The sequence below is a fragment of the Schistocerca nitens genome, chromosome 2, assembly GCF_023898315.1.
Source record: "Schistocerca nitens isolate TAMUIC-IGC-003100 chromosome 2, iqSchNite1.1, whole genome shotgun sequence".
Lineage (NCBI taxonomy): Eukaryota > Metazoa > Arthropoda > Insecta > Orthoptera > Acrididae > Schistocerca > Schistocerca nitens.
Window position 1 is genome coordinate 1,027,338,478 of NC_064615.1, and position 12,342 is coordinate 1,027,350,819.

Sequence of the window (12,342 nt, forward strand, 5' to 3'; positions counted from 1 at the left end):
AATATACAGATTGAATAGCATCGGGGATAGGTTACAACCCTGTCTCACTCTCTTCCCAACCACTGCTTCCCTTTCATACCCCTCGACTCTTATAACTGCCATCTGCTTTCTGTACAAATTATAAATAGCCTTTCGCTCCATGTATTTTACCCCTGCCGCCTTCAGAATTTGAAAGAGAGTATACCAGTCAACATTGTCAAAAGCTTTCTCTAAGTCTACAAATGCTAGAAACGTAGGTTTGCCTTTTCTTAATCTTTCTTCTAAGATAAGTCGTAGGGTCATTGTTGCCTCACATGTTCCAACATTTCTACGGAATCCAAACTGTTCTTCCTCAAGGTCAGCTTCTACCAGTTTTTCCATTCGTCTGTAAAGTATTCGTGTTAGTATTTTGCAGCTGTGACTTATTAAACTGATATTTAAGTAATTTTCACATCTGTCAATTACTACTAAGTATACATTGAATAAAACAGTTTTTACATTTGACAAATGTACTTGTTTGCCATGAGGTTTCATGTGTATTACCAAATCAAAAAATGGTATGCTTCTTACATTTTTAAACTTTTCTAGGTGGTTGCCTCAGTATGACTAGTGAAATTTAATATCTCTTCACGTAACCTCTGTTCTTTATTGATTTGACTAACACGTTGCTATAACCAAAAATGGGGGGTTCATTGGAGTAATAGAAACTTTTTAAATAGCACACAACTGAGGCAGTTCATTTCTTCACACATTATACTGTTTAACCATAACATAAAGGAGAAAACACACACACACATATATCCATTCTCCTAAAGCAGATAAAATCTTAGGCGGAAGACTGATTAAACATGGTATTTTTCTAACATTGCTTATCTAAGAACAAATAATTTGTAGATAATGTTGTCAAGCAGAAAGTAAATATGTGTACTATTTCAGATATCTTTGCACTAATTGATTTCATATTTATTCCAGAAATGCCAGAAGGTTTGCTCTCATGATTGATCCTCAAGGTCAGGCAAATAAGTGGGTGAAAAATATGGAGGAACCAAATCGTCTGAGTGTTATTAGATTAAGCAATGCTGATTATGTCAGAGTATTAGAGAATGCTATCAGATTTGGACAGCCAGTAAGAAAAATTTTCACTTCCGCTATTATAACTTAATTGTGTGTTGTATACATAATTTATTGCATTGTTTGCTACTTGGCTTCATTGTTTTGTTGCTTGTGGAATTTTATTCATTGGTTTGTTGCTTGTTCCACGGATATGCTCAGAAATTCATTATGGTGCGGAGTGTATCAGTAAACATCTCTGATAATGATATGAATTTTGAAGTGTCATAGAGAAGTGTAAACGTATTAATTTGAGATGGAAAACTCTGGCTTCAAAAGTACTACATCACATGTTACAGGCAAATACTGGAAAATACAAAATTACTGTTTCCCTTTTCACAACAGCATAGATTCAACAAGACTGACTATATTTAAAATAACTGTTAAAGGTGGCATCCCACAGCTTCTATGTATGCTTGTCATCATCATGCAAAGTTCTGTCATATGTGTTCAAGCAGCTTGCTGTTTGTTCTTTGAACTGTGTCACAGACATAAATTCTGCCAAGAGCTCTTCTACATTCGCAACTAAGTGCTTTGAATGTGATTCCATGAGACGATATCATGTGGTGTCAGGTGAGCTCTTCTCCTCTTACCCAGTGTCTGATGCAGATGCACTGAATTTATAAATTTAAATTGCTGTAATAATCTACTCATTAAGAGGTACAACCTTACATTAAACCTTTAACGTGAATAGGGATTAAAGTTAGAGGATGTGTTTGTATCTTGAGGCAGTGTAACAGATGACATGCAAATTACCCAGACGATATTCATTCAGTATTTGAAAATGAGAGCAATTATGACTTCCAACAAAAACTTCAGACCTTTTCTCACAGATGTGCCCCCCTCCCTCCCTACACACACACACACACACACACACACACAACTCTCTCTCTCTCTCTCTCTCTCTCTCTCTCTCTCTCTCTCTCTCTCTCTCAAAGTAAAAAATAATGAAAGGAAGTAAGTTTAACACATACCATACTACATTTTCGCTGTTTGTGCAATAAAACTTCAGCACTGTGTATCACATTTTAATTTAATACTTCTTTACTACTAACTCCGTTCACAATATACGGGGTGTATCAAGAAGAATCATCTGAAAAAAGAATCATCTGATTTGGTCTCTATTTCTGAAACTAGTAAACATATACAATGACTTTTGCTTTTTGATCAACAGGAAACTCAAAGTTTTTTTTCATGCCTTTTTATAGGTGTTCAGTATGCCCCCTTGAGATGCATGGCTTATGTCAATGTGCCCTATCCTGTTGGTAAATGAAGTTGTTAAAATCAGTCTCCAAATGTGGGAAAAGAAAGTTCTTAAGCATATTGAGATATGTCCTTCCTGTAAGAGTGTTCTTGGGAAAGAAACATGGACTACACACCTTTTGCTTGAAACTGCACAAAACACATTAAATTTTGGAAAGTCCCTCTCATGTTGTACAATTTCATGTGGTTGTTCTGTACCCCATATTCTCACACTATGACAGTTCACCTTTCCATTTAAATGGAATGTTGCCTTATCACAAACATTAAGGGAGGGAGAAAACTGTCACCCTCCATCTTGCCAAGAACGAAATTACAGAACTCCAGATGTTGTTGTTTGTCACCTTCACAGAGAGCTTGCAGTAGCTGGATTTTGTATGGTTTCATGTGTAAAAATCAATGCAACACAAGCCAGTCAGACATCAGAGGCCTGTTGAGCTGTCGAGCTGCACAGCGAATGGATTTCTGCAGACTTCTTGTGAAACTATGGTGGATGCAACCAATGTCTGTGTCAGACACTTGCGATGGCCCGACAATTTGCCTTTACATAAACAACCTCTTTCTCAGAATTGTTCACGCCATCGTCTAATGCTCTGTGCTGTAGAAGGATCCACACCATGAAAGTCACATTAAACACTTACTGCTGACCCACACTGCACAATATGTAGAATACAAAATGCTTTCTGTTGTCCTGATACCATTATTACTAGAAATGAAATGGGCACAGACTGCTGCTACCTAGTGTGAACCACATAAAACTTGAGAGTTTGCTCTTTCTAACAGTACATTGTTCACACACATATCTCAAATAACATAACAGTTACGATTTTTTAAAATCAAATGATTCTTTTTGATACACCCTGTATTTTGCAGATAACAAGCACATATGGTGCTGAATATATCTGCAAAATTGTGTCATTCTTCAAAACATATCTCAAGAGATATGATGTCATAAACACTGAGATCTGTGAAAAAGTAAATTTTGCTCAAAACACAGGACAAATTACTCGTTGTTGTGTTGTGGTCTTCAGTCCTGAGACAGATTTGATGCAGCTCTCCACGCTACTCTATCTTGTGCAAGCTTCTTCATCTCCCAGTACTTACTGCAACCTACATCCTTCTGAATCTGCTTAGTGTATTCATTTCTTGGTCTCCCTCTACGATTTTTACCCTCCACGCTGCCCTCCAATGCTAAATTTGTGATTCCTTGATGCCTCAAAACATGTCCTACCAACCGATCCCTTCTTCTAGTCAAGTTGTGCCACAAACTTCTCTTCTCCCCAATCCTATTCAATACCTCCTCATTAGTTACATGATCTACCCACCTTATCTTCAGCATTCTTCTGTAGCACCACATTTCGAAAGCTTCTATTCTCTTCTTGTCCAAACTGGTTATCGTCCATGTTTCACTTCCATACATGGCTACACTCCATACAAATACTTTCAGAAACGACTTCCTGACACTTAAATCTATACTTGATGTTAACAAATTTCTCTTCATCAGAAACGATTTCCTTGCCATTGCCAGTCTACATTTTATATCCTCTCTACTTCGACCATCATCAGTTATTTTACTCCCTAAATAGCAAAACTCCTTTACTACTTTAAGTGTCTCATTTCCTAATCTAATCCCCTCAGCATCACCCGATTTAATTTGACTACATTCCATTATCCTCGTTTTGCTTTTGTTGATGTTCATCTTATATCCTCCTTTCAAGACACTGTCCATTCCGTTCAACTGCTCTTCCAAGTCCTTTGCTGTCTCTGACAGAATTACAATGTCATCGGCGAACCTCAAAGTTTTTACTTCTTCTCCATGAATTTTAATACCTACTCCAAATTTTTCTTTTGTTTCCTTTACTGCTTGCTCAATATACAGATTGAATAACATCGGGGAGAGGCTACAACCCTGTCTCACTCCTTTCCCAACCACTGCTTCCCTTTCATGCCCCTCGACTCTTATAACTGCCATCTAGTTTCTGTACAAATTGTAAATAGCCTTTCGCTCCCTGTATTTTTTCCCTGCCACCTTCAGAATTTGAAAGAGAGTATTCCAGTTAACGTTGTCAAAAGCTTTCTCTAAGTCTACAAATGCTAGAAACGTAGGTTTGCCTTTCCTTATTCTTTCTTCTAAGATAAGTCTTAAGGTCAGTATTGCTTCACGTGTTCCAATATTTCTACGGAATCCAAACTGATCTTCCCCAAGGTTGGCTTCTACTAGTTTTTCCATTCGTCTGTAAAGAATTCGCGTTAGTATTTTGCAGCTGTGACTTATTAAACTGATAGTTTGGTAATTTTCACATCTGTCAACACCTGCTTTCTTTGGGATTGGAATTATTATATTCTTCTTTAAGTCTGAGGGTATTTCGCCTGTCTGATACATCTTGCTCACCAGATGAGAGAGTTTTGTCAGGACTGGCTCTCCCAAGGCCATCAGTAGTTCTAATGGAATGTTGTCTACTCCCGGGGCCTTGTTTCGACTCAGGTCTTTCAATGCTCTGTCAAACTCTTCGCGCAGTATCTTATCTCCCATTTCGTCTTCCTCTACATCCTCTTCCATTCCCATAATATTGTCCTCAAGTACATCGCCCTTGTATAACCCTCTATATACTCCTTCCACCTTTCTGCTTTCCCTTCTTTGCTTAGAACTGGGTTTCCATCTGAGCTCTTGATATTCATACAGGTGGTTCTCTTCTCTCCAAAGGTCTCTTTAATTTTCCTGTAGGCAGTATCTATATTACCCCTAGTGAGACAAGCCTCTACATCCTTACATTTGTCCTCTAGCCATCCCTGCTTAGCCATTTTGCACTTCCTGTCGATCTCATTTTTGAGACGTTTGTATTCCTTTTTGCCTGCTTCATTTAATGCATTTTTATACACTCCTGGAAATTGAAATAAGAACGCCGTGAATTCATTGTCCCAGGAAAGGGAAACTTTATTGACACATTCCTGGGGTCAGATACATCACATGATCACACTGACAGAACCACAGGCACATAGACACAGGCAACAGAGCATGCACAATGTCGGCACTAGTACAGTGTATATCCACCTTTCGCAGCAATGCAGGCTGCTATTCTCCCATGGAGACGATCGTAGAGATGCTGGATGTAGTCCTGTGGAACGGCTTGCCATGCCATTTCCACCTGCCGCCTCAGTTGGACCAGCGTTCGTGCTGGACATGCAGACCGCGTGAGACGACGCTTCATCCAGTCCCAAACATGCTCAATGGGGGACAGATCCGGAGATCTTGCTGGCCAGGGTAGTTGACTTACACCTTCTAGAGCACGTAGGGTGGCACGGGATACATGCGGACGTGCATTGTCCTGTTGGAACAGCAAGTTCCCTTGCCGGTCTAGGAATGGTAGAACGATGGGTTCGATGACGGTTTGGATGTACCGTGCACTATTCAGTGTCCCCTCGACGATCACCAGTGGTGTACGGCCAGTGTAGGAGATCACTCCCCACACCATGATGCCGGGTGTTGGCCCTGTGTGCCTCGGTCGTATGCAGTCCTGATTGTGGCGCTCACCTGCACGGCGCCAAACACGCATACGACCATCATTGGCACCAAGGCAGAAGCGACTCTCATCGCTGAAGACGACACGTCTCCATTCGTCCCTCCATTCACGCCTGTCGCGACACCACTGGAGGCGGGCTGCACGATGTTGGGGCGTGAGCAGAAGACGGCCTAACGGTGTGCGTGACCGTAGCCCAGCTTCATGGAGACGGTTGCGAATGGTCCTTGCCGATACCCCAGGAGCAACAGTGTCCCTAATTTGCTGGGAAGTGGCGGTGCGGTCCCCTACGGCACTGCGTAGGATCCTACGGTCTTGGCGTGCATCCGTGCGTCGCTGCGGTCCGGTCCCAGGTCGACGGGCACGTGCACCTTCCGCCGACCACTGGCGACAACATCGATGTACTGTGGAGACCTCACGCCTCACGTGTAGAGCAATTCGGCGGTACGTCCACCCGGCCTCCCGCATGCCCACTATATGCCCTCGCTCAAAGTCCGTCAACTGCACATACGGTTCACGTCCACGCTGTCGCGGCATGCTACCAGTGTTAAAGACTGCGATGGAGCTCCGTATGCCACGGCAAACTGGCTGACACTGACGGCGGCGGTGCACAAATGCTGCGCAGCTAGCGCCATTCGACGGCCAACACCATGGTTCCTGGTGTGTCCGCTGTGCCATGCGTGTGATCATTGCTTGTACAGCCCTCTCGCAGTGTCCGGAGCAAGTATGGTGGGTCTGACACACCGGTGTCAATGTGTTCTTTTTTCCATTTCCAGGAGTGTATTTTCTCCTTTCATCAATTAAATTCAATATTTCTTCTGTTACCCAAGGATTTCTATTAGCCCTTGTCTCTTTACCTACTTGATCGTCTGCTGCCTTCACTACTTCATCCCTTAGAGCTACCCATTCTTCTTCTACTGTATTTCTTTCCCCCATTCCTGTCAATTGTTCCCTTATGCTCTCCCTGAAACTCTCTACAACCTCTGGTTCTTTCAGTTTATCCAGGTCCCATCTCCTTAAATTCCCACCTTTTTGCAGTTTCTTCAGTTTCAATCTGCAGTTCATAACCAATAGATTGTGGTCAGAATCCACATCTGCCCCTGGAAATGTCTTACAATTTAAAACCTGGTTCCTAAATCTCTGTCTTACCATTATATAATCTATCTGATACCTTTTAGTATCTTCAGGATTCTTCCAGGTATACAACCTTCTTTTATGATTCTTGAACCAAGTGTTAGCTATGATTAAGTTATGCTCTGTGCAAAATTCTACAAGGCGGCTTCCTCTTTCATTTCTTCCCCCCAATCCATATTCACATACTATGTTTCCTTCTCTCCCTTTTCCTACTGATGAATTCCAGTCACCCATGACTATTAAATTTTCGTCTCCCTTCACTACATGAATAATTTCTTTTACCTCGTCATACATTTCATCTATTTCTTCATCATCTGCAGAGCTAGTTGGCATATAAACTTGTACTACTGCAGTAGGCATGGGCTTTGTGTCTATCTTGGCCACAATAATGCATTCACTATGCTGTTTGTAGGAGCTAACCCGCACTCCTATTTTTTTATTCATTATTAAACCTACTCCTGCATTACCCCTATTTGATTTTGTATTTATAACCCTGTAATAGTCTTGTTCCTCGTGCCACTGAACTTCACTAATTCCCACTGTATCTAACTTTAACCTATCCATTTCCCTTTTTAAATTTTCTATCCTACCTGCCCGATTAAGGGATCTGACATTCCACGCTCCGATCTGTAGAACGCCAGTTTTCTTTCTCCTGATAACGACGTCCTCTTGAGTAGTCCCCGCCCGGAGATCCGAATGGGGGACTATTTTACCTCTGGAATATTTTACCCAAGAGGACGCCATCATCATTTAATCATACAGTAAAGCTGCATGTCCTCGGGAAAAAATACGGCTGTAGTTTCCCCTTGCTTTCAGCCGTTCGCAGTACCAGCACAGCAAGGCCGTTTTGGTTAATGTTACAAGGCCAGATCAGTCAATCATCCAGACTGTTGCCCCTGCAACTACTGAAAAGGCTGCTGCCCCTCTTCAGGAACCACATGTTTGTCTGGCCTCTCAACAGATACCCCTCCGTTGTGGTTGCACCTACGGTACGGCCATCTGTATCGCTGAGGCACGCAAGCCTCCCCACCAACGGCAAGGTCCATGGTTCATGGGGGGGGGACAAATTACTCAGACAGCACTAATCCAGTATTTGATAATGAAAACATATAACAACTTCCAACTTCACTGTATCAACAAATAATAGCTCACACACTCACGCTTACTATACATCAATTTATGTGCTACATCTCATCATGAGCCAAATCAACTCAGTGCACTGCCTAGCTATATAGCAATATCAGTGAGAAATAAAACACTTTACTGTCACTGACTCAGTATACATTGCAGTGTGCCCAAGCAAAGTACATTAGGCACATCTTATGGGTTGCATATAGTGTTCTCTGTATTGCCATGAAATTGTGACCCATCAGCCAGTTCCATTTAACTCAATCTGCAACTTTTTTGTATACAGCATCCACATACACCACTGAATGTTCATGAATGTACATGATGTACCTGCAAAATTTTATTACTATCCAGTACATAGTTCAGGGGGTATGATATCAGAAACACTGACTTACATGAAAACTTACTTTTCTTAAAATGATGTAGTGATTTGAGAATTGCTGTGAAAATTATAGAACCACTCAGTCTTCTACCGTCTCGAACACATGATATTCTGGATGTGAGTGTGGGATGGTAGAATCCTACCTATTGTGCATCACATGTTCGTGTGCGCAGGTTTAAAATCAGCTGTGAGGAAAAAAGTAGACGCGGTGATCACACAGCAATCCATAGATGTTTTAGTGCATGTGTAAGGAAGAACCATGGAGTTTATATGCAGCTCTGTCCTTTTTGTGTCATTGACTATTGTTATTAAAACAAGACTCTTGACACAACCTTGTTAGAGGCGAGATTCATTTTATGATTCATTTTAAGAAAGGTCATGGTATCCAAGCCAACTTTCTTTTAACTGTAACTATTTGTTTCTAACATCTGCCTGTATGAAAGACTTGCAGGGAGTTACATATTCATGTGGAAAGTGAGATTTTTATTGTGTATGGGGGTCAAATACATCGTTAGTTGATGAAAAGTAAGGTTTGTATGTCTACATATTTCGTAAGTAGAAAGAGTATAAAAGTTCCTGTACCTAACATTATTCGATGGAGAAGAAATCAAGAGGGTTTCCAGCAGCTGGCTATTCAGTAAAGAATAGTGGCTGCAAATTCCAAGTAAGTCATCTCGTAAATAAGTGGAAGGTGGTTTGGTGGAATAAGCCAATATAACCCAGATTCACACTTGCACTTTAAGTCGTCAGAACAGTAGAATGGAGCACAGATGTGTGATCTTTAAAGAATTATGGGTGGGGTTATTGGTTGTGGCTATTGAGTGTATTGTCCCTAGTGAAGTAGACTTCATCTGAGAGAAGTCAATATGCATGAAAGCACATATCAAACGTAAGGCCTGCAACACAAACAAATCATAAGATCTGAAGTAAGCAGAAATTTAAGCTTGCACTTTCTGTGCGTAACAGGAATGTAACAGGTACTCCTGCATTGCTTCTCTTGCTGTAGTGTATGGCACACAAAAATATCATGTGTAACTGACAGAGCCCTGACTGAAGGCTCAACCACATGGACAAGCAAGGCTTCTTCCAAACCAAAAGTCCATACAGTTAGTTGTCCTCTTTATTAATTGTATTGTGGTACCACTTGCTCTATTTCCATTATTCCTCTTCAAAACTTAATGACTTTCCAGTTTTACGCACATGATGTGTAACTAATGTGCTCTATGTGGAAACTTGGCCTGATAAAACTTTCTCAGTTTGAGAGAACTGAAGGGTGGTCCCATTCAACTTCCAAGATCGCATTTTTTTTTTTTAAGACAACCGGTTTCAGCAGGCTATGCTGCTATCTTCAGGTCTTAACATCTTTTGTTGTAAAACATGTTCATTTTACACTGGCCCCACGCAGAAATGTGCTTTTTTTATCCACTTGACATCTTATGCGTGAAGTCAGCATAAAATGTACATGTTTTACAACAGGAGATTTTAAGACCTGAAGATAATATCATAGTCTGTTGAAACCAGTTGTGCTGAATAAAAAAATATTTTATGTGATTTTGGCCTGAAAGATCTATTGCTATGTTATATGATAAAATAACCAAACATAGATTCTTTTGTTCCATTGACAGTTATTCCACAACAGCTTTGTCTCCATAAATTCTGAGTAATTCATTTCTGGACTTGGTATCCTTATGTCAAAGTGATATATTTTTAATTTGAACTTAATTTTCATATGTTATTACTAAAGAAAGCAGATATAAGTTTATTTTTTGTTTGTTTTGAATGTTCAATACTGAAGTTGTAACTAAGAGATTAATAAATGTATTAATAAAGTTTTCCATCAGTTCTTCATGAAAATTAGAAATGTTTTTCCTACAAATTTTGGGGCTGTGTCATATCAACTGAATGATTGAGGACACAGTTTTACTGCGTAATATATGATGTGTAAGACGAACTTCTTTGCCTGTGACAATGTAACAGCATGTACTTATGTTGATGTTGGATGCATGACAAGGATTCACATTTTAATAGTTATTAGAAGTAACAAAGTGATGTGAAAGGAAATTTTAAATGTGACAAAAGGAAAAATAGGTGAAAAAGAAGAAGGAAGATCTAGAAATTGCAGTGTTAGTTGAAATAAAAAATGTAAATAAAAACACAAACTCTGTGCTGGTTAAACCCATCAAATCTCTACGTAAGTTAATTTTCAGAACAGTTCCAGATGGCAGAAAATATCAGAAATACTTGTGAGAATTTTCTGGTGTTACTTTTCAATCACCATGTGGTGAACTTGAAGCTAACAAGTCATTCGTTAAAGTATCATTTTCAGAAGCAGAGTTAAGAGCAATTTGCAGTATGTTATGTATAAGTAGTGGGGTGAAAAATAATGGACTGGACTATTTATCCAACATTGAAAAACTTGTGATGAAAATTAATGACAATAGAATGTGAAGAGGACAGTGATGCTGATGAAGAAGAGGATGCAATCCAAACAGATAGTGATAAAAGATTCAGTTTACTTGAAAAGAAAGCAGGGAAAGATTCCAATTTAGAAACAGGAAATAAGAAGTGAAACATGATTGTCATCAAATTCAAAAGATCAATGTAAATTTTCTCTGTTAATTTCATGATGTCAAGGGTGTGCTTCAGTCATTTAGTGGCAGTGATGGATGTCCAGTTAAAAACTGGAATGGACTTTGAAGAGACAGTGTCTTTAATGGATTGGAGTGAACTGCAAATGATTATTGTCATGAAAAAAATCAGTTTACGGTTTGGCTAAGCTTTTTATTTAGGGCGAGAAAGGCCTTATAGTATGGACTGCACTGAAGAAAGCCTTACAGTAAGAATTCAATATGAAAACAAGTGCTGCAGTGAACACCATCTGTTGTCTTGATGAACAAACAAATGAAAAAGTCTCTTCAAGAATATTTTCTCATAGTGAAGGAAATTGCCAGCTGTGCTGATATTGAAAATGACTCATTTATTTCAGTATGTGATTGCCAAGATAGAAGACGACTCAGTTACAAAACTTCTACTTTATGATGCTGCGAGAGTGATAGAGTTTAAAGAAAAAATGTAGTGTTATGAAAGAGCTGCAAAGTCTTTATGGAACGGAAATAACAAAAGTTATCATAATGAAACTTTAAACTCCAGTAAGAAAGTTGCTAAAAATTCCAAGTAACAGATATACTAAAAGTGCAGCTTGGGATTCAAACAAAAGTGTTACAGTTGTCGTGCAAGTGTCATGAGTCAAGTGACAGCAACCACAAGAGCAAGGGAAAGAGATGGAAATGGAAATGCCATGTGGCTGGAGCCTCGCATCGGGTAGACCATTTGTCTGGTGCAAGTCTTTAGAGTTGACGCCATTTTGGCGACTTGCATGTCCATGGGGATGAAATGATGATAATAAGGACAATACAACACCCAGTCCCTGAGTGGAGAAAATCTCCGACCCAGCCGGAAATCGAACCCAGGCCATTAAGTATGACATTCCGTCGCACTGACCACTCAGCTACCAGGGACGGACAGGGAAAAGAGATGCTTCAAGACCAATGAGTTTGGCCATATCTCATCTGATGACATAAAGGTGAAGAATAATCAAAAGTTGTCTATGAATGCAAACACTGTTTTAGAGTATTAAAAACTGTAAATTTGAAAACATACTAATAAGTAACTGAGAGGTGAAGGATCTGATTGACTGTGGCAGCCAATTTAATTTATTGCAACAGAATGTTTACAACATTGTAGATGCTCTAGGTTTCCAAGAAACAGATGTAGTCTTGACAGGATTTGGCTAAAACTTTGTCTCTCCACAAAGGTGTTTAACAGGCATTG

General features: G+C 39.9%; 1 protein-coding gene across 1 annotated transcript in view; it reads left to right on the forward strand.

The window, feature by feature from the left end:
* LOC126237376 (dynein axonemal heavy chain 7) overlaps positions 1-12,342 on the forward strand; it is a 1,033,797-nt gene that overhangs the window by 707,598 nt on the left and 313,857 nt on the right. The window contains exon 45 of the mRNA XM_049947460.1: positions 952-1,105. Within this exon, the coding sequence (XP_049803417.1) occupies positions 952-1,105 (154 nt within the window). The remainder of the gene's footprint in view (positions 1-951; positions 1,106-12,342) is intronic.